This window comes from Jaculus jaculus, chromosome 9, assembly GCF_020740685.1.
Source record: "Jaculus jaculus isolate mJacJac1 chromosome 9, mJacJac1.mat.Y.cur, whole genome shotgun sequence".
Classification (NCBI taxonomy): Eukaryota; Metazoa; Chordata; class Mammalia; order Rodentia; family Dipodidae; genus Jaculus; species Jaculus jaculus.
Window position 1 is genome coordinate 900043 of NC_059110.1, and position 22232 is coordinate 922274.

Genomic DNA, 22232 nt, shown 5'->3' on the forward strand with positions numbered 1-22232 from the left:
ATAGTTGCTTTTGTAGAGAATGTATTTGTAGAATAAATGCCTCCAGGTCCTGTGATCATTACCTCAGTTTTTTTCACTGTGATGTTAACATCACAATTCTTTTTTTTTTTTTTTTTTTGAGGTAGGGTCTCACTCTGGTCCACACTGACCTGGAATTAATTATGTAGTCTCCAGGTGGCCTCAAACTCATGGTGATACTCCTACCTCTGCCTCCCAAGTGCTGTGATTAAAGGTGTGTGCCACCACGCCCGGCTTCATCACAATTCTTTAGCTTTCTGATGTCTTCAAAAAAGCTTTTATACTTTTTCTAGTTTTCTTATCCAGAATGCTGATGCAGAGCTAGCCTTTATTATTGGAAGTGGGGTTTTCCTTAGTCTGTTTTTCCAATGATAGTCCTCACTCCAAATTCCTTGTTATTGTCAACTTGTGTGCACCTTAACTTACCATATACCAAAGGACTCATGACCTATCACAATCTCATTCTGCCTTCCATCTGCCTTTGTTTTCCTTCTCATGCCATCAGGGAGTCTCTGTTCATCTCCTTTCCATCTGCATCAACACAGCTGAAGGTCAAACCTATATGTATTCCTTGACTATGTTTCCACATTTTCATAACTTACCTAGGCCCCTGTGCTGGTCTCTTTTCCATACTAATAGCAATGTTGTTTTTAGAAACACAAATATGTCCCTGCACTCTGTACATGAGTACTGGTTTCAAGTTTCTTGGCAAGCTATCCAATCCTCTTGCACTGTCAGTGGCAGTTTCTGGCCTCACTTCTTGCTGTATCCCAGAGTGCCTCTGCATCTCCAGCCTTCCTCCTCTGCCAGCTCCTTCCTTACTCCTTAGTGTAAGTCCACCCAGCACCTGTTCTGTATTCACTGATGACTTAGTATGCATTTGTTTAATAAACATTGTTTCAGTGTGTGATATTTAGTAAAAGTGATGTAGGTAACTTGAAAGAATAATTTAGCAGTGTGTGGAGGAGCTTTATTTAGTTAATTAAAATAAGCACATGTAACATATATTTGAAAAAGTCAATCTATTTAAGTTTTTAGGTTTGAAGTTATATGGATTTGCTATATGTTCAGATGCTATGAGTAACTTGTGATGATTTTTGGTTCTTTTCTTTTAGCTTCTAATTCTACAAGGACACCATCAGCCAATTACAGCTATGGCTTTTGGAAATAAAGTAAATCCACTTCAGCTCTGTTCTGCATCACAAGATTATGTTATAATGTGGAACATGGATGAATGCAGAGAGAAGACACTGCAAGGTAAATGAAAATCAAAACACAGTTTTAATAATGTTCATAGGGAATAGGAGGGATGATAGAACACTGACTTAGCATGTACAAAGCCCTGGGTTAAATCTCCAGCACCACAAAGGAAAGAGTTATCTTTAAATACATATGAAACAATTGAGGGAGGAGGGAGTTTTAGTTTGTACAGTGATGACAGGTAGCTGAGTGAGTCTTGTCATGAGCCCTGAAAACCCTTGCTGTGTACTATGTGGATGCATAGGCTTATTGTTTTTGTTCTTTGGTACCTTCTTATTTAAACAAGTTTTGTGGATCTCTGAAGACTTATGGGCAGGTTTTAGTGTTCCTCTCATAACACAAGTATCCTACCTGCCAGATGTATTTTGGGCTGGGAACAGTGGTGAGGGAGCAGGGTTCGCCACCTGAAGTGCGGGGGGGTCATTACTCAGACTGAGACAGATAGCAACATGTATTCAGGCAGGTGAACAGCTGTGAGCTGTAGTTGAATGTGGAGAATACAGAGAATGGAGGCAGGAGTCCTTTTCTGTTGTGCAGCTTCTGCAGAGGTGACACTAGAGCCAAAGATGGAGGAGTCAGCTGGGGCCTGGAGTTGGAGGCAATAGAATCTGTGTGCAGAGGCTCTGGGTGTTAAGGGCCTGGCTGGTGGAGACTGAGAAGGTGCATGTGTGAGTGGGACATAGCATGTTACAGCAGCTTCTCCAGCGGAGGTCAATGGGTTGGGTGGGCCCAAATCAAAGATTTGAGTTTGTAGGGTTACACTAAATGATGCCAACTGACTACTGAACTGTGGAACAGTTTATGTCCCACTTCCATCTTACTATGTGTGACCTCTGCAGTTTCAGTCACATTCTGACAACACAGAACATGCATGTGCACACATGCAAACCAGCACATGCAGATAAGCACCTAGTAGACCCTTGGTTAATGGTTACTGCCTCTGAGGTTTCAATATATAGTCTTGCATGTTAAGAAAGCTGCATCCCTGAGGCTGTCATCAGACACCTCTCTGTGTAAGAAGATGGTAGTGTCCTGAGGCCTTTGCTTTCCACCAGAGCCTCTGATGGATTTTGGTGCATAGTGGTCTGTTTCTGTGGACATGAGTAGAACTGTCTGTCCCTGAATCACAGCACGTGTGCTCATTTGGCTTCTGACATGGCATGTGACATATTTTTCAGACATCTAACTTGATGTGCTGGGGACAAGAAACTTGCTGCTTCCCATACCTCGTATATGAGGGGATTATGAGAAGCTACAAGTTCCCAGTGTAGTCCTGGACAGTAGCTTGAAACCTGACTATGTTTGGTTCTTGGGTGCATTGTGAGGGTAGCTGTGTTCACTGCACTTCTGGGTCTGTTATTTGTTCTTGTGCTTGGAGGAAAGAATGAGATGTAGTAGATTGTCTCCACAGTGATGAGTGGTCAATCTCAGCCATCTGAGCCTGTTGGCCTTCGATCCCCATTTCCTTGCTGGAATCTCATTATCCAGCTTCTTAATGTGAGGGTATAGGCTTTTCCTCTTTTCCACCAAAACGCCCCTTGATGATTTCATCCAGGCCAATCATATGTTGTTATCCTCTCCCTCTCTCTGGCTGGACCCTTTCCTGAGTCAGCCTGCAGATACCTCCCTGATGGACACTCCCTGTGATGCCTGGAGCTGCTCTGCCTGCCTGCATACTCTCCTCCTACCACCCTCCCATTTGGATTCAATAGAACTCTGTCCTTCATCGCTCAGGTCAAAACCTCTGGGTTGTCCCCACCTCACTCTCCACATCCCATTGGCAAATGCCCTCAGCTTTCCCTCAAGCCCTGTCCATTTTCTTTCACACATGCACAAGGCTTGCGCTGCCTAAACCCCCACTTGGATTCTCACTCTAATTTCTTATCATCTCCTTCTGACCTACTCACCACATGTTGGCATTTTATTTTCAACCTAGTAACCAGAAAGTCTTTTAGAGGTTAGTCTGATTATGTCCAGCCATTGCTTAACTCCCTGCATGCAGAACAGAACATGAGCCAGTACCTGCAAGCGGGGGCTCAGCCAGGCCAGGGTCTTCACCTCAGCAACTCCTTAGTCACTGCTGAGGCTGCTGTGTCCTTTTGGTCCTGACACATGTGTTTCCTTTGCCATAGGCCTTTTTTGGCCACCACATGGAGCCTATCTTCTTTCCTGCTTGGTCTCTTTCCACAGTGCACCCCTTTCTAATAGTCTGCAAGCTGTTTATGTTGTTTCCTGGGGATGACGATGTCTTCCCCCCACCTCTGTTTTTTTTTTTTTTTTTTTTTGTTTGTTTGTTTTGTTTTCGAGGTAGGGCCTCACTCTAGCTCAGGCTGATCTAGAATTCACTCTGTAGTCTCAGGGTAGCCTTGAACTCACAGTGATCCTTCTACCTCTGCCTCCTGAGTGCTGGGATTAAAGGTGTGCACCATCATGCCTGGCCCCTCACCTCTTTTTTTTAATTTTAGAGAGAGAGAGGGAGAGAGAATTGGTACACCAGTGCCTCAGCCACTGCAATAGAACTCTAGATGTTTGCGCCAACTAGTGGGCATGTATGTACTTGCGCTTGCCTCAACTTTGTGTGCTGGCTTACATGGGATCTGGAGAGTTGACCATGGGTCCTTAGGCTTTGCAGGCAAATGCCTTAACTGCTAAGCTATCTCTCCAGGCCCCTCCACCTCTTGTGTGTGTGTTTTCCACCCAGCCAGGCACCTGTCTCTTTGGTGGCCATCTCCATAATTCATAGAGAAAGGCTGGCACAGGAGCCTGGATGAATTCATGGGTGAAGCCTGCCCACAGTGGCACCTTGTGGCACATGCATGCATTTCTTTCTTCTTAGTCTTGGTTGGCTGATGACATGTCCATCCTGCCCGACAGTGGTTTCTGAGGCCCAGGGAAGATGGCAGGTGTCACATTCTATGCTCACACACTTGTGGCCTGGCTGGCTGGGCCTTACTTGAAGCTGCAGGTTGTCTGGACCAGCTTTGCTCCACATGCTTTTTGTCACCTTGGGACATGCTGGCTGCCTTAGAGATTTCCTCCTTGTGGTGCAGAGCTATAGAGGCCAGGTCCTGATGCACACTGTCCCTTTGTCCCCCCTTACATTGGACAGAGCAGGTCATGGCAGAGCATTGACAGTGATGGACACAGGTTGAGGAGGTTCAGGGATTCAGCACTTAGTCTCCCAGGTGCCTGTGGCCCTCTGGAGACCTGTCCTGGTGACTTGAGGTGATATGCTTCAAAAAAAGGGTCTGGGTTCTGTGGTTGATATACTTTCAAATAATTGCATTTCATCACTGCTCACTGCCCTCTGTATGTTGCTTTATTGGAGAAAACTCTTCACAACCTTGTCTTGTGATGTTGCATTTGGTGAACAGATACTAACTCTGAAATCCACTCTAGGGCTGGCTTTTCGAGGAGTTATCCTGGGCACCTTTTCAGAAGCAGTGATATGTGTAAGATTCAGTCCAGATGATCATGCTATTGCACTGTGTGCTGGGAACAAAATATTCCTGCTGGATGTGGAGGTAATAGTGGTGCTTTGTGTGGGGCTATGGAGTGGAGCATGCAGCTGGGGTGCCTCTGGGGGCTTAGGCCTGCCTGCCTTTTCTTCCCTGCTCTTTTTTTAAATGAAAGTTTCGTTTGTGATATTCTTATAAAAATGTTGGGACAGCCGGGAGTGATGGCACACACCTTTCACCCCAGCACTCAGGAGGCAGGGGTAGGAGGATTGCCATGAGTTCGAGGCCACCCTGAGAATACAGAGTGAATTCCAGGTTAGCCTAGGCTAGAGTGAGACCCTACCTCGAAAAACCAAAAAAAATAAAAAAAAAATGTTGGGGAAACAAAGGACCTTGACATTGGAAAGTCATCAAATCAGTGTTGTTTACATAAACCATAAAGATATCTTTCAGCAAACATGTTTAGTAAAAGGAGATTTTTGTGAGTTGTCTCCTGACTCAGGGATCCTTTCAGAACCTCTTGGTCTTAATATATTTACTTGAAATAAACCTTTTTTCTACCTAGCATTAGAATTCTCACTTATCTTTTCGTTAGAACTAGTTTATAGTAAAGAAAACCTCTCCTAGGTTGGGCATGTCCAGCTGAGAGTTTGTTGGGTGCTGTATTAACCTAACAAATTGATGATAAGATGGGGTACCAGGCACTGGATAATTTCTCATAAACTCAGTAAACATAGACCTCTCCACACCCCACAGGCTACATTCTGCCTCCTGAAATGTGACATTCTGTCACAGCTCAAGTGCTATGCCTTTCTTTGAAGCTTTCAGGCAAGGAAGGCTGGCTATCATGAAGCACTGGGTGGTTATTCTGGGTCCAGTGTCTGCCAGGCATTTGGGGACACAAATGAGCACATTTCTGTCTTCGGACAGTTGGGGGATAACTGAGAAATTGAGGCTCATACTGAAGGACTTACCATTCTACCTCACATAAGTCACAGCTGGGAGATGGGGTGGCTGAATGAGTGGCTTCCAGGTCAGCAGTCTGTGGGATCCTCTTGGATAAACTGGTGTCTCAGATCTAAATACTTAAAATGTTTGCAGAAACATGCTGGGGTAGTTGAACCAATCAGCATTAGGCCACTGTACCACACCACAAATCTAACCACCAAAATGGGAAGATTTGACTCCATTATGTCAGGACAAGGGAGAAATGCAATAAGGACATAGTTAAGATTATTAGTGTTTGAGGGAGGAAGTAGTCAGAGAGTGAAAGTAATTGATGTTGGGTTAGGTTCCAGCCACATACCTAGAAGTCATAAAAATCAGGTGCAGCAGAAGTTTGTAGTCTGTGTCACTAGCAGGTGTGCAAGAAGGCTCCCAAGGGAGAATAATGTAGCCAGCAGAACTGCGGAGCAATGGCAAATCCACAGACAGCTCATGCCAGACATGGGATCCTACCAGGACCTGCCGTGGGACTGTGGCTCCTGGGAGGCCCTGGTACTCTTGCATCCATGTTGCTCAGCTTGTGACAGTGGCTTCTAGGAGATGCCTTGAGCTGTGAGAGAGTTATAATTGAAGAATTGAAAATGAAGGGAAGGACAGTTCTTTCCTTAGTAGCTGCAAAAGTGCTGTCTTGTAACATTTAGCCTCTCCTTACAGAAAATAGCCATTGAGGGAGGTGGAAGATAGGATAGATAATTCCCATAGTAGGTGAAGGATTAGGGAGGGAGGTAGAGACAGACAGAGAGATAGAGACTCAGAAACACTGATAGAGAAAGACAAAGATGGAAGAATCAGAGACAGAAATGGGTAATGAAGAGTAAGAGGTTGAGCATCATATGACTGTTGAAGGTAGTCTGTCAGAGAAAGCCACCTGGGGACAAGGTGCACAGTCATGCTAGGAAGCTGATGTTTGTGAGATAGCAGATTTCTGTTATAACTCAGCTTTTGTCAGTTCTTGTCCTTCACACTTGCTGATGACGTGCCTCACTTGGAGGTGGGCCATAAGCATGGCGACATTTAACTTGATATTCAGTAGTTCCCAATTCAGAAGAGGAGGCATGCAAAGGAGAATTTAGTCTCATCTTCCTTTTCTAAAGGATCTTTTCTGTGGTGCAATATGACTTGTTGGTGTTGGTAATTTCAGGAAATTCTGTGAGTAATCTTTCTTCTTGAATCCTCCTAGAAGCAGTCTGTGCTGGTGGAGCTGAAGGGCCACTGCGGCCCGGTGACAGCAGTGGAATTCTGTAACTGGCAAGCACACGTCCTCATCTCTGTGTCTGAAGACAGAAGCTTTAAGGTAGGGTGGGTATCTGGTGGCTCTTGGATGTTAGGAGGCTGCTGTGGACACATTTGCATGGTGCCATTTGATGATCATCACCATGCAAGTCACTTTTTGCATAGCAGTCACATGAAGGTACTGCTTTCTTCCCGGTACACAAGTGGAGTCTGGGCACTCTGGTGGGGCTTGACAGCTGGCTTGGGCTGCTCCCTAGCCCATTTCTTGGGCCTTCAGCATTTTAACACTGGCTTGAATTGACTTCCAGAACTTCCTCAAGTTCAGGACCTTGAGTGCACAGTTTATGTCCACAATGTTTCCTTCCTAGTGACCCAAAGCAGGAGGACCATGTCCAGAATCAGAAGATTTGATCTGAAATAAACTGGTTCAGAAGAAAATGAACCAAAGTTCAGGTTCACTGCCAGGCTGTCCCAGATCAGCTAGTGTTTGATAGGTAGACATTATACATTGTCCTAAAAAAGAGTTATGTGCCAGATGAGAGAGGTTATGAAAATATCATCTTTTGTCCTTGTGAAATACGTCCCTGGTGAAACCTGGTTAAATCACCATGGGTAATTTCCCTACATAGGAGCAAATCCAAGCTACTTTGATTGCCAACTTGCTGGTTGAACTGTGTTGTGCTTCAATGTTTTCATATCGTAAATGAACTCAAAGGAACCTCTTGTTTCACTGGTGGTCATGAGAATAAAGAGAGTTGATATTTTGGAATGTTCTTGGAGCTGTGCCTGGCACAGAGGGTACGGCAAGCACATGGGACCATCATGCCTACAGGTGAGTGCCCTCTGCAGCCAGGGCACAGCCCTGTGGGTAAGTGCTTTCTACTGCCTAGGTGCAGCTTTGCTGGTGAGTGCCCTCTGTAGTTGGGGCCCATGGAAGTGATCTCATATATTCTTCACTTGACCTCTCTCTGGAGTGTTGATTCCCAGGAGTTATAACCATCTCTCAGTGTATGTCTTCATTTCTCCCAAACCCAGAGGTGGTTATCTCCCAAAGTGTCAGGAATTTTTTCACTATGACTTTTACAGCTTGTTTTAATAATGGTTCAATGACGAATAGTGTGGATTTTAATTTGTATGAATGCACATGCATGTGTGTGTATGTATGTATGTGTGTATGTGTGTGTGTATGTGTGTATGTATGTGTGTGTATGTGTGTATGTGTGTAGGCCAGAGGGGGAAAAACAATCCCTAGTGTTCTATTACTGTCCTGGAACTTGTGTGTGTAGGCCAGACTGGTTTGCTTGTGGCCCATCCTATTTCTACCTCCTTAGCACTGGGATTATAAGCATGTGCCACCACACCTGAATTTTTTAAAAAATATTTTACTTTAAAAAATTATTTATTTATTTATTTATTTGACAGAGAAATAGGGAGAGAGAGAGAGACATACACACAAAGAGATAATGGGTGCACCAGGGCTTCCAGCCACTGCAGATGAACTCCAGATATGTGCACCCTCTTTTGCATCTGGCTCACATGGGCCCTGGGAAGTCAGAGTGGGGAGTCGAACCTGGGTCCTTCTGCTTTTGCAGGCAAATGCCTTAACCGCTAAGCCATCCGTCCAGCACCCCCCTTTTTTTACAAAGGTATTAGGGATCAAACTTAGGTTCCTCATGCTTTCAAGGCAAGCACTTTATCAACAAAGCCATCCCTCCACCTTATAAATTTTAATTTTCTGATAATTCTTCACATGGATTAATTTGTTTATTAATTTAACATTTTAGCAATAATGGTAATATCTTCTCCTCTTCTAAAGAAATGTCTTTTGTCCAAAGGTCTGGGACCATTCTGTGGGAGCATTAATATACAGTTCATGCATTTTAACAGGTAAATGAAAAAAAAAATCTCTACATTCTTGCTGAACAACCTATGTAGTCAAATTGTCTAGTTGCTTCCTCAAGTGTATCTATTATCCTACAGGTAGAGGTGTGCAAGTCAACCTTACTCACAAATGTCTATCTTCTTCATCTGTTCTATTGATGGGTGAACTTCACAGTCAGTGTGTCTCTTTTAACTTACATAGGGAAATTTCAGAATACACTTTGCATCTAAGCCCTGTCTCAGGGGAGTTTGTAGACCATGTTGGCCCTCAGATAAGGAACCTGTCTTCTTCTGCCATGTGGAAACTAGCCCAGAGCTGGAGGGTTTTGGAGAGATGACCCTGCCTGGTCAAGTTAAGACTGAGGATTAGGCAGTATGTGATCCATTGGTTAGTCTGGAAGTATTTGTACACCTGGTTAATTCTAGGGTAATTATGCATGTTTCTCAAACCAATATCTGATTACACAGGTGCATGGCCACTTTCTGTGGTGTGGGTCTTCTGAAGACTAGAGGATATTGTTTGGGACCTTTTCTTTATTTTATTTTATTTTATTTTTTTACTGACAACTTCCATAATTGTAAACAATATCCCATGGTAATTCCCTCCCTCCCCCCGCTTTACCCTTTGAAACTCCACTCTCCAGCTTATCCCCTCCCCCTCTCAAGCAGTATCTCTTTCATTTGGATGTCACGATCCTTTTTTCCTATTATCATGGTCTCGTGTAGGTATGGTCAGGCACTGTGAGGTCTTAGATATCCAGGCCATTTTGTGTCAGGAGGAGCAGTTGTAAGGAGTTGTACACTTCCTTTGGCTCCTACATTCTTTCCGCCACCTCTTCTGCAATGAACCCTGCGCCATGGAAGGTGTGGTAGAGATATTTCAGTGCTGATCACTCCTTTGTCACTTCTTCTTAGCACCATGGTGCCTTCTGAGTCATTCCAAGCTCATTGCCATCTGAAAAGAGAAGGTTCTCTAACCAAAAGTGAGAGTAGCATTAATATATGGCTATGAACATTAAGAGAAGTGCTTACTGGGCACTTTGGTGAGAATAATATATACTTTTAGCCCAATAGCAGCAGACATTAACACCCCTAGGGCTCATAACTACCCCTGCTGTAGGTTTTTAGTATCAGGGATGTTTTCTCTCCCATGGAGCAGGCCTACAGTCTAACTAGAGTGCAGTTGGTTTTCCCTATGACAGATATGTCACTATTGCACCTGTTGCTCATTTGGCCTGGTTGGCAAACTATAAGGCTTGCAGTGTCCACTGTTGGGTATCTTCACTGATGATTTCTCTCTCTCCCATTGAACTGCATGCAGTGTGGCTTTTTTTTTTTCCAACTCTGTCAGCTGGTCTACATGGAGGAAGTTTTCAGCTCAGCTCCAGCAGGGTTTCTCAGTGAACTTGCAGGCCAAGTATGTGGAGTCTTCAGCAATATGGTCTTACCATCTATTCCTGGTGAGAAACCAAGGGCCTTGGCAATGGCCTGTAATGTTTTGAGGATATCAGGTACCTCTGTGGCCAACAACTCACTGAAAGGTATCCCATCTCTGCCACTGAAAATTTTCTAGTAACAATATATGGCTCCTGTGTGTTCCATTGTCCAAGAAAGTAGATTTCCATATGACTTATTTATATCTTCTTAGATTTTGGTTACCCTCCCTCTATCTTTCCTTTACTCAATCTTTTCCCCTGACCTCACTTAGGCCTTTTCACCCACATTAAGCTGTTCTACTTACATATATACAATACCATCCTATTAAGTCCCCTCCCTCCCTGTCTATTCTCTTTTTATCTCCTTTATAGCTTACTGGCTTCTGCTACTGAGTTTTATTCCTACTCTCGTAGAAATCCAATCATTTGTATGTAGGATCCACATATGAGGGAGAAGATGTGACATTTGGCTTTCTGGGTCTGAGTTACCGCACTTACTATAATCCTTTCCAGACCCATCCATTTTCCTGCAAGTTTCATAACTTCATTTTTCTTTACCACTGAGTAGAACTCATGGGCACTGCATTTCCTTTGCATCCCATGGGGTTTCTTGGTGTGTGCTGCTGTTCTGAGGATGTGAGAACACCAGTATAAGGGTGTTTTGTGTGATGAGTCTTGTAAATATGCCCAATAAGGAAAATACATGAGCCTTGATGACCTGGTAGAGTTACCATTGTATTTTCCTCAAGATTGAGCATTCTTCCTAATCCAGTTAACCCATGTGTACAACACGGGCCAGAGGCACAAAGTGGTGCACATGTCTGCAGTTTGTTTGCAGTGGCTGGAGGCCCTGGTGTGCCCATTCTCATGTGTAGAAGTTAGATTTCTGATGCCACAGGGCTGGTCACCAATCTTGAGGGCAAAACTTACTTTTTGTAAGTTTGTTGGATATTCCTGAATTTAACTCTGTGGAATAATTTTGTTGTCAAGGACACAATTATAGACTTGTCTTTGATATTATTTATAGCTTAATTAGGACATAGAGTGCTTTCTAATCACTTTATCTAATTGTTTTAGATTTTTGACAGTTTAGTTTATGTTTTAAGTGGATAGAATTTAGGTAACGTTCTTAAAGTAATACATATGTTTAATTGCTGTTTTCACCATTAACTCCATAGCCTTACTGTGCCTAGCTGGCGGGACCTGCTCTGTCCCATATGAAGTGCTGACTGAGCTCACTGCCTTTCTTCAGGTCACAGACTGCCTGCTGGCAGTTGCTATAGGACTGCTCGCATGTACCATGCTTTGTCCGGTAGATGGGGTAGGGTCTACGAATGGTCAGCTCTGATTTACAGCTTCCATGCTTTTTATTTGGAGCATATTCCTTCCTTCTCTTCTGCTCACAGAGATTTGCAATTTTATATTTCCTCTCAGTTTTTTCTTCCTAGTGAGAAAATCATTTCAGAGTAGTGCAGACTTGATTGGAAGAAGTGTGTCCATGCCAACTACCCCTCTGCTCTCTCCATAGCATATCCTCTCCTGAGTTTACTCATCGATGAGGACAGCCGGCAGCTGATTACTGGCTGTGCTGATGGTCAGGTGGGATACTACATGGCTATGGCCAAGTTTCAAACATAGCTGAATGTGTGTGCCCAGGGCGCTGTATCTGTGTTACTTTGTCACTCTTAGTGTGCTGGACCATAACCCTCTATGCATCTTGGCAATCTGATGCCTCGGTCCCAGGTCTGTACAGAGACCCACAATCTACATACCTTAGAAGTTTCATGTGGGACGTGAATGTGGAAAAGTTGATAATTACTTGCTAAATAGTTAAGATTGTATGTTTTTTTTAAATTAAACAATGTTTTATTATTTATTTATTTTAGAGAGTGAGAGACAGAAGCAGATAGAGATAGAAAGAATGGGCATGCCAGGGCCTCCAGCCACTGTGTAGCATACAGCTTCAGGTTTGCTGAGATGAACTTCCAGACCAAGAACAGTTATGGAGAAAGGGATATATTGAAGCTTATGGATCCAGGGGAAGTTCCATAATGGCAGACATGTGTACCATCTTGTGCCTCTGGCTCATGTGGGTACTGGTGAATCAAACCTGGGTCCTTAGGTTTTGCAGGAAATGCGTTAACCAATAAGGCATCTCTCTAGCAAGATTGTCTGTATATATTTTTGAAACTAAAGATAATTATTTCAAAAAGTTAAAAAAATTTAAATTCTTTTGTGTGTGTGTGTATGTGTTTGATGTAGGGTTTTGCTGTAGCCCATGCTGACCTGGAATTCACTACATAGTCTTAGGGTGGCCTTGAACTCAAGGTGATTCTCTTAGCCCTGACTCCAAAGTGGTGGGATTAAAGGCATGTGCCACCATGCTGGGCTTATTTTACTTTTTATTTTTTATGAGAGAGAGAGAGAGACAGACAGACAGAAAGAATAGGTTCTCCCGAGCCTCTAGCCACCGCAGTTGAACTCCAGACACGTGTGCCACCTTGTACATGTGTGTGACCTTGTATGTATGTATCACCTTGTGCATCTGGCTTGCATGGGTTCTGGGCAGTTGAACCTGGGTCCTTAGGATTTGCAGGCAAGTGCCTTAACTACTAAGGAACGTCTCCAGCCCAAGTTATTTTTATTTATTTATTTGAGAGCAACAGACAGAGAAAGATATATATATAGAGAGAATGGGTGTGTCAGGGCCTCCAGCCACTGCAAACAAACTCCAGATGTGTGCGCCCCCTTGTGCATCTGGCTTAACATGGGTCCTGGGGAATCGAGCCCTGAACTGAGGTCCTTAGGCTTCATAGGCAAGAGCTTAACTGCTAAGCCATCTCTCTAGACCAAGCCCAAGCCCAAGCCCAAGTTTTTAAAAAAATGTAATTTGGGTTTACTTCTCAAAGCCTGGATAAAGAGCATAGATATAAATATGGCAGATAAACTTTTGAAAGCCAAGAAGGCTTGTTTTCTGTTTTGCAAATTGAACTGCTGTTATTCTGTGTGTTGCTGCCCAGTTATATGGCTTGGATGCCCTAGTATGTACTGTGTTGGAACCTGGGTGTGGTCTTGGAGACCCATGGGTGTTTGTCTTGGGGAGTATTGCATGACAAGGGTTACAGTTCTACCTGATTTCACAATTTGAATGTCCCACCCCTTATAAGCAGATAGTTCAAGGCTGTGGTGCCTTCCAGGGAGAACAGAACTAAAAAAGGCATTCAGGATAAAAGAGTCCATGTCATTTCCAAAACACAAGACCATGTTGCAAACTCAACGACCCTCTCTTTCCTATATTTCTTATACTCCACAACACCAGGTAGGGTGCCAATTTGTTAATCCAGGGGGAAATAAAGTCTCTGAGGGAAGGCCAGGGACACATCTTGTGTGACTCATCGGCTCTAGACCCTGTTTTCTCTTTTGGGTCTTAATAAAAAGTACCATTGTCTAGAGATACATTGTCTCCATGTTTTGCTTTTGTAGCTGTGGATCTTCAGTTTGATAGAGCATCATAACTACCGCTGTGTGGCACATGTGGACCTGAGGAAGAAAAGTGAGACCTTCTCCACCCAAAGGATGAAGGCAGGACTGTGCTGGCCAGGTATGCTGTTTGGGTCCCACAGGTCTACTGGGTGGACATGTATCTAATGGGCACACATCAGAACCTCTGTGGGACAGAGTGGGGAGGGATATAAAGGAAATGATTTTGCTTTGATTTTGGAAAGGCCAAGGGTCCTGACCTCTGACAACACTGAAGCTTGCAAGCCCTATGCACCAGGGTTAAGACTGGCTCACAAATCAAAATTTCTGCTGTGTAGGGAATAAGGGCCCAGAGAACAAGGGGACAGAGTTGTTATGGGAGTGGGAGCCCAGGAGGGTAAGCCCTCCAGCTGTCAGGAATGGTTCATGTTAACAGGCTGGGGCATGGCTTACTTAGTTTATTACCTTACCCACCTCAGCTTCATATGCAGGCCTGTCACTTTCTTCATGTTTCTGATCACACATCCAGCAGTCATACTGTCTCCACTCTTTCCTGCCCATTGCAGATTCTACCCCTTTTCCACCTCTGGCTCTTCATCTGTTCTGCTGTCCAGAATTGCTTACAGTTGTCCATATCATTCCTCTTCACATGTCTTTCACCCTGCTGCAGGTCATAAAAGGAAGAAGTGTGACTTCTTTTCTTAGTGAGGTTGAGAACTCTTTCATAGGCCTGGAGTATTAAGTTTCATGTCAGGTTGTTTCTCTACATGTTTGTCCTCATGATTTTTCATTCTTTCTTTAGTTCACATTTTTTTCCTATGGATTGAAATGATTTATTTTCCTATTAGGCCAGAAATTGTTGTCCTATTCATATTCCTGTTTTTCCTAATGCATTAAGTTGTGGCTTTTGTTATTTTTCTTATAAATACCCATTATTCTTATTTTATTTATTTGCAAGGAGAGAGAGAGAGAGAGAGAGAGAGAGAGAGAGAGAGAGAGAGAGAGAGAATGGGTGCACCAGGGCCTCTAGCCACTGCAGACAAACTCCAGATGTGTCATGTGCCACTTTGTGCATCTCACTTTATGTGTGTATTGGAGAATAGAACCCAGGTCATTAGACATTGCAGGTGAGTGACTTGACTGCTGAGCCATCTCTCTAGACTGAATACCCATTTATTCCTTAGGTTCCTCTTAGACCCACTTCATGAATTACAGTTACCCCGTTTCCCTGCTTCCTTTCTTTGGCTTTATGTGTGAACTTCTATTACTAACCTACTCAGAATCTGGGGTGCAATTCTTACTTTTAGCCTATTTTCTAATGTTTAAGCCTAGTATTTTTCTGATTTATGACTCATTCTAGAAACAGGCACTTTCTGAGACATCCATGTGTCAGATATTTTTCCTTTGATTTGACTAGCAAGTACTTTCACTCTGATCATCATGATTCTGTTGCCTAGGGTACAGGCAGTGCCATCGTAGACATGAGGCCCATAAAGAAGAGGCTGAAGCAACATACCCAGTCCTGAGACTGGCGCACTGCAACCTTCCCCATGCTCCAGATCCCATGTGTGGCGTGTACGTATGATGAACAGGGCCAAAGCCATAGGCAAAAAGTCTCTTATTCCCTAAGTCAGTGTTAGGTTCAGTCTTAAGGATGAGTAAAATAAAAAAAATTGGTATGTCTTTCATTATGACTTTAAATATTCATAGAATTGCTTGTGTGTGTGTGTGTGTGTGTGTGTGTGTGTGTGTGTGTGTGTGTATTTGGTTTTTCAAGGTAGCTCAGGCTGACCTGGAATTCACTATGGAGTCTCAGGGTGGCCTTGAACTCAGTGATCCTCCTACCTCTGCCTCCTGAGTGCTGGGATTAAAAGTGTGCACCACCACACCCGGCTAGAATTGCATAGTTTTAAAAGTCTTACATTTGATAAATTTTGCCAGCCTTATTTAAGCCTTTTTAGCAAAAGGAATTAGATATTTTAATCTTGATTACTGTGGTGGTTTGACTGAGGTGTCCCCCATAAACTTAGGTGTTCTGAATACTAGGTTCCCAGCTGATAGAGATTTGGGAATTAATGCCTCCAGAGGGAGTGTGTTGTTGGGGGCAGGCTTATGGGTGTTATAGCCAGCTTCCCTTTGCCAGTGTTGGGCACACTGTCCTGTTTCTGTTGTCCACTTTATGTTGGCCATGGGGTGATGTCCACCCTTGCTCATGCTATTGTTTGCTTCCCCTCAAGCCTGTAAGCCAGATAAAACTTTTTCCTAGAACCTGCTCTTGGTTGGGTGATTTCTAACAGCAATGTGAACCTGACTGCAGAAGTAAAGTGGTACCAGGAGTGGGGTTGCTGCTAGATACCTGACTGTGTGGCTTTGGCATTTTGGAGCTGATTTTCAAGAGGAATATGGAAGGATTTGAAACTTTGGCCTAAGATATGCCTTGCAGTGCTGTAAGTACAGCTTGATGGACTATTCTGGCCAGAGTTGAAAGACCTAAATGCAGTAAGAACTATGAACTGTGAGGTTTGACTTATGAGAGTAAGAAAGAGCTTTGCCTGGACTGGCTAGCAGTTTGTGTGAGAAGTTTGTTGTTATGCCTGTGTCCTGAGAAGTTGTGCAGGGTTGCTTTGTGTAGAAATGAACTGGTGTGAGCAGAGGGATATGGCACAAGGGTGGGGGAAACAACTTTGGGTGAACTTCTGCCCATTCAGCTGCAATTAAGGGATTGCAGCCTTTGAGACTGGACCAACTGACCTGCACTGGGGCAATGGGAGGAATATGGACTCTTTTGAGGGGTCCTGAGGGCTCAAGGAGTGTCCTGTTCTTCAAAGTCTGCTTTATTTCCCCCTGGATTAACAAATTGGCACCCTACCTGGTGTTGTGGAGTATAAGAAATATAGGAAAGAGAGGGTCATTGAGTTTGCAACATGGTCTTGTGTTTTGGAAATGACATGGACAGTTTGAAGCAAGTTTTCTGGATGCCTGCATGGAGACCCAATGGGGCCTTGAGGATGAACTGTGGATTGCAGTGGAGACCCAATGGAGATGCTGGGACCAGGAGATGGCTGCTAAGGAAAGCTGCCAGCCCCATTGAAGTTTTCCCAGGACTGTGAATAACCTAGCTGGAAGGGCGGAATGGAATTCCAGAGACTTGCTGGTTAGAATTAGTGGACTTAGATATTTGTCACTGGCTAGAGTTGTTGGACTTGAGCTACAGAGTTTGGTGTTTGCCCTGTTTTAAATCATGTATTGCTTGAATATTTCTTTGCTATGCCCAAGGCTATCTTTTGCAATGTGAATGTTTATTTTGTGCTATTATGGTTTTTTTGGGGGTGAATTTTTTGGTGTTATGGCTTAATTAAAAGACATTGGACAATGGGGATGTTTGAACTACATTGGGATTGATAAAAACTATAGGGACTTTTAAGTTGGACAGAATGCATTCTATTTTACATCATGCTTGGATATTGGTTTATGGAGGCCAGGGGCGGAATGTGGTGGTTTGACTCAGGCTACATCAGAAACCCAGCATAGATTCCAGAGTGTAACTCTGTGTGTTTGGCAAATGACTGCAGTGTTGGTAGAGACAGCTTCTGGGTCATCCACACTTGGGTGTAAGTACCTTAGTGAGATGCAGTAGAACTGACTTGAAAGAAGAAGGGCGGGATGTGATCTTTTCTTTTTCTCTTAAGGTTAGACTTTCTTCTGAGCATCCCACATGCCTATGGATTGGAAGTTCAACTGGTTTATTCATACTTAACCTGGCAAACTTTGAATTAGAAGCTGTTTTACATTTCAAGGGTAAGCTCATGAGTTCAGTAATATCAGTTCTACACTTCAGGCACATTCAGCATAGTTAGCTGTTCCTTGTAATCATCCACGTGTGTCTCTTAGTCTCTGTGAACTCTCCCTCTATCCATGTCTGCCAGGCTCCTGTAAGGCCCTGCTTCAGTTCACATTGACAGGCTTCTAGACACAGGCTCTCACAGGCCTCGTTCTTTCTGTCAGGATGTGGACATGTCCCTCCTTCTGAGATTTAGACATGGGCCTCGACAATCTATGGAAACTCAGATTCCATGTGTCCAACCTTTATCTGAGGTGCACCCCTCTCCATTCCTGATTCTTGCTCAGTCTGTGCCTCACAGAAAGAGAGGGATACTTACCAACACCTTCTCTACCCTACAGGGTGTCCCCTGGTATAGTTGGCCTCAGCTTGTCAGTCCCTCCTTTAGACTTTGAGGCTTCTGTAGTTCTCATGGTGGCCTTTTTTTTTTTTTTTTAAACAAATGTACTGTCCTCCAGACTCTCTATGGTCTTGTCCTATGCTTTGAGGATGGAACATGGCTTTTTCATTGTTCTCTGACCTTTCCAGCCCTCTGTTGGCTCTCTGTGGCTTAACACACATGTCTCTTCAACTCCTGGGTGCCCCTAGTTTGCTCCTGAGGTTCAATGACACTGTTACTATTCCTCTAGGATGTGGACTCAGGTTACAAACTTTGCTCTCATGAACACTCCCACAGCCTCACTCTACCTGTGTGGGTGCTCTGGCCCTCAGCTGGGCTCTTCACCAGCTAGCTCTGTGACAAAGGACCCATCTCTTTCTATGCTGTGTCCTCAGCTGTTGGCTCTGATTATGTGTGTGGCATCCATAATTAGGCTGATGAAATGAGTCAGTGCCTTATTTCCCTTTACTTACTCTTCAAACATCATTTATCTTTGTTGAAAATCAAGATTTTCAGAGCCTGTGCATCAAAGTTGCTGGGTCATGTGCATTAATGAGTGACACCGACAACCACAAGGTAAGTTGAAAAACTTGTGTGATGTATGTTTCTGTCAGATCCATCCATTTATGCTGCTGATGTATGCCTTATTCATTATGCCATTGTGCATACAGGCTTATTGAGTGGACTTCTTATGTGGCAAGTATGACCTAGCCAGTGCTATGCATGGCTCGCCCATTTGTACATGTGGAACAGACCTAATTGGTATGCTGTGTTCATGACTGGAGAGACGGGTGCTCACCCATGGGCTTCTCTGGCCCAGTCATGCCGTTAGTCACTTCTGTCTCCACAGGCATGGTGCACACTCACATCCATGTTTGGAAATAAGATTGCTGTGCTGGAAATCAGTATGGCTGCTCTGCTGAACTCTCAGCAGCGCCCTCGCCCAGAGAAGATGCTCTCCATGCTGGCAAGGTATAGTCTTTTATGAACAACATTTATATTTAGGCTTTTGACAGCTAATAGTATTTGGATTCCCTTTCACATGAATAAATACTGGTAAGGTTTACAAAACTGTCACCTATACTGATCTTATATGAAAAGCTAGTTGTTTATACCATCACTTTTATCCTGCTTAAAACTAAGCAGTCTGGGCTGGGGAGATGGCTTGGTGGGTAAGAGTACTTTTCATGTAAGTGACTCTGAACTCAATCTCCAACAGCAATGTAATAGCTGGGTGTTAACGTGCCTGCCTGTAACCTCAGGCTTATGGGGAGCAGAGACTGGGAGAACCACTGGGGCTCACTGGTCAACTCGTCTGATCAAAAATGGTAGCTGTGGGTTCAGAGTGACACTCCACATCAGAGAAGAAGCATGAAGGAATGATAGAGGAGAACATTTGATGTTCACTGGCCTCCACAGGCATGCTCACAGGGTGTGCACATCTGCACATACACATGCATACACTACACACATACTGCACTATCACATATATTACATACAAACACAACAAAAGCTCAAATAAATGGTTCATAATTTAACACAAAATACTACTTTATCTCAGCATAGAATGTAAATCATAAAACCATTTTTATAAGAATCTACAAATATTTTCTTATAAAGATAAGAATAGGCTTGATAGTTTTTGTTTCTGAATATCATACATCAATATTTACATGAGTTAGCCATTGGTATCTGTCCTTAAAATGTGTGTTTTATTGGAACAATTTCAGCATACTACTCTTTACTCTTATAATATGATTTGTTTTTATTTTAGCTCCCGTGTCTTACCAACTTCTCCACTGTATTTTGGAATTGTTAAGGAACAGTATCCTAAGCCTGCCAATCACAAGCCATCTGGTTAGTAGAATGTCCTCTGAGATACACAGGCTGGGTGCTCCACCCCCTACAGCCAGCATTGCCACATTGCTTTGTGTATTCACATCAACCAATTTCTCTGCCTCGTCCTATTTATTTCATACCTTTAAATGGGGACCATGCTCCATGCACCTCCCTGAGTTGGGCACAACTCACAGGTATTCTGGGACATGCCTCAGTGCTGACATGGCTTCTAAGGGGGACTTGCAGAAGTGCCTGTGGTGGGCCCTTGGTGTTCATATAGCACGTTTCAGTGCCTGTTTCTGAAACATCTTGCCACAAGTGTATTTTGTTACAGTGAGCAATAATTCCTTGTTTCTTGTATTAGCCAGCCTAAAAAAACATTTACTGGTTGTTTTAAAATAGTTTTTGATTGGTTTGATGTAAATTATAGCCAAACAGCTCATGTGCTACTTAAAAAAGGTTAACTTCCATTTTAAGATGGTAGATCTTACTGTACCCCAGTCATTTACTTATTGGAATCATGAGTAATTCCTTCTTTTTTCTTTTCAATGATCAGTATAAACTTTAGCATGGGCTGACCTGAAATTCAGTATGTATTGCTCAGGGTGGCCTCAAACTCATGGTTGATCCCCTTACCCCTGCCTCCTGAGTGCTGGGATTAAAGGTGTGCACCACCATGCCCGGCTCAAGATAAACTCTCAAGCAGTCTTATTCAGCCTCTTCATTGAGAAGATCAGGACCCCAGGGAAAGGTTGTTACACTCTGCATGCAGGCACCCTCATCTCCTACCAAGTCTGTCTTCTGCATTACCAGGCAGCACACTCTCTGCACTCCTGACTGGAGCTCTTTTGAATCTCCAGGTTGTGCTTGCAGGAGGTGCTCCATCTCCTTTATAGCTCTGGGTCCCCATCATCTGGAGCCGCCCTCCTGAGGAATGCGCAGCCATTAAACTCTTAACTTTGATCTGTGGGTGGGTCAGGTGGCCCTTGTATGTGGCTCTTAGTTTTCCCTGGGTAGGTAGAGTTCCTGTCAGGATGAGTCTGTGTGTGCCATGATTCATTAAGTTATCCAGTCCAGCAGGGACTCTGTGCTGAGGTATTGTTCAAATACATTTGAAATACATGATGGTACACATACTGTTATTAAATACAGTCTACAGAATGAAAACACATTCCCATTACTATATTGTGCCTTTAATCTCCTTGATTAATTTTTGGTTTGTATTCTTTTTTTTTTTTTTTTTGGTTTTTCGAGGTAGGGTCTCACTCTAGCTCAGGCTGACCTGGAATTCACTCTGTAGTCTCAGGCTGGCCTCGAACTCATGGTGATCCTCCTACCTCTGCCTCCCAAGTTCTGGGATTAAAGGCATGTGCCACCATGCCCAGCTGGTTTGTATTCTTTGGTTTGATTTATATATGGATTATCTTAATTTTATAAGTCAGTAGCTCATTCTTTTTGAGTTTTTCTGTTTTTAAGAAACTACGTTTTTTTTTTTTCTGGCAAGTGAAATTGTGATGGTAAATATTTTCTGCTTCTTTCAAATTATTTCGCACAGCTGTTAAGTGCATTGTGAGGGACCAGCCCCTGGTTTTCCACTCTAAAGTGAAGTCATCTGGTTATATGTCAGCACCACAGTGAGTACTGGTCATTCATGTCAACGGAAGAAGAGAATTGCAAGCATGTCATAGCTGTGGAATTGACTCGTGACACTGATGTGTCCTGGTACATCAGACCATAGATAGGAGAGACAGAGAAGTTAAAATCTGGTGGCTTAGACCTTAGAATGCCACAGTCACTACAGGGTCAAATTGCAATAGTTGACATTTATTAAGCATTTACTGTGTGCTGACCTCTCATTGGTCCCTTTCATCTTTGTTAGATGATAGGTTGGCCTGGAAGGTGAGATATGGATGTGGGAATGAAGAGAAATGATCTTAATAGTGATATAGCCCACCAAGGCCACACCACATGACTTTGACCAGAACACAGCTCTGCTCTATATCATAACATTAAAACTTGGGTTGTTCAATACCTTTGATGTCAATTCTGACTGTGTGAGGTTTTCATAGGCAGGGAAATACAAAGCAATTTCAGAGAAGCTACAACAGTTTGGGAGTTTCCCAGGCCTTCATGAGCTTTAAATTTCTCAAAGGCAAATTATCTTTTCTTTATACACGCTCATCATTTTCCTACCTCAAGTCCAAACCTTGCATATGCCTTTAACATTGGGGTCAAAAAGGCCCTAGTGCATGGAACATCCATGGGGTCCCTGTGCCCAGACCGCATGGCAGGCCTTTGGAGGGCTCTCTGTCTTCTCCCAGTTGGTGCTCCCACTTTACCTCTCCCAGCCTCCACCCCCACCTCAGCCCAAGGGCCATATTCAGGTATTCTACAGGCCCTTG

General features: G+C 43.6%; 1 protein-coding gene across 1 annotated transcript in view; it reads left to right on the top strand.

Annotated features, from left to right (window-relative positions):
* Wdr27 (WD repeat domain 27) overlaps positions 1–22232 on the top strand; it is a 146592-nt gene that overhangs the window by 15330 nt on the left and 109030 nt on the right. The window contains exons 3-14 of the mRNA XM_045159406.1: positions 1134–1275; positions 4678–4802; positions 6922–7035; positions 8810–8861; positions 11820–11890; positions 13775–13892; positions 15229–15346; positions 17466–17569; positions 18500–18567; positions 18842–18963; positions 19766–19848; positions 21386–21464. Coding sequence (XP_045015341.1) covers positions 1134–1275; positions 4678–4802; positions 6922–7035; positions 8810–8861; positions 11820–11890; positions 13775–13892; positions 15229–15346; positions 17466–17569; positions 18500–18567; positions 18842–18963; positions 19766–19848; positions 21386–21464 — 1196 coding nt within the window. The remainder of the gene's footprint in view (positions 1–1133; positions 1276–4677; positions 4803–6921; positions 7036–8809; positions 8862–11819; positions 11891–13774; positions 13893–15228; positions 15347–17465; positions 17570–18499; positions 18568–18841; positions 18964–19765; positions 19849–21385; positions 21465–22232) is intronic.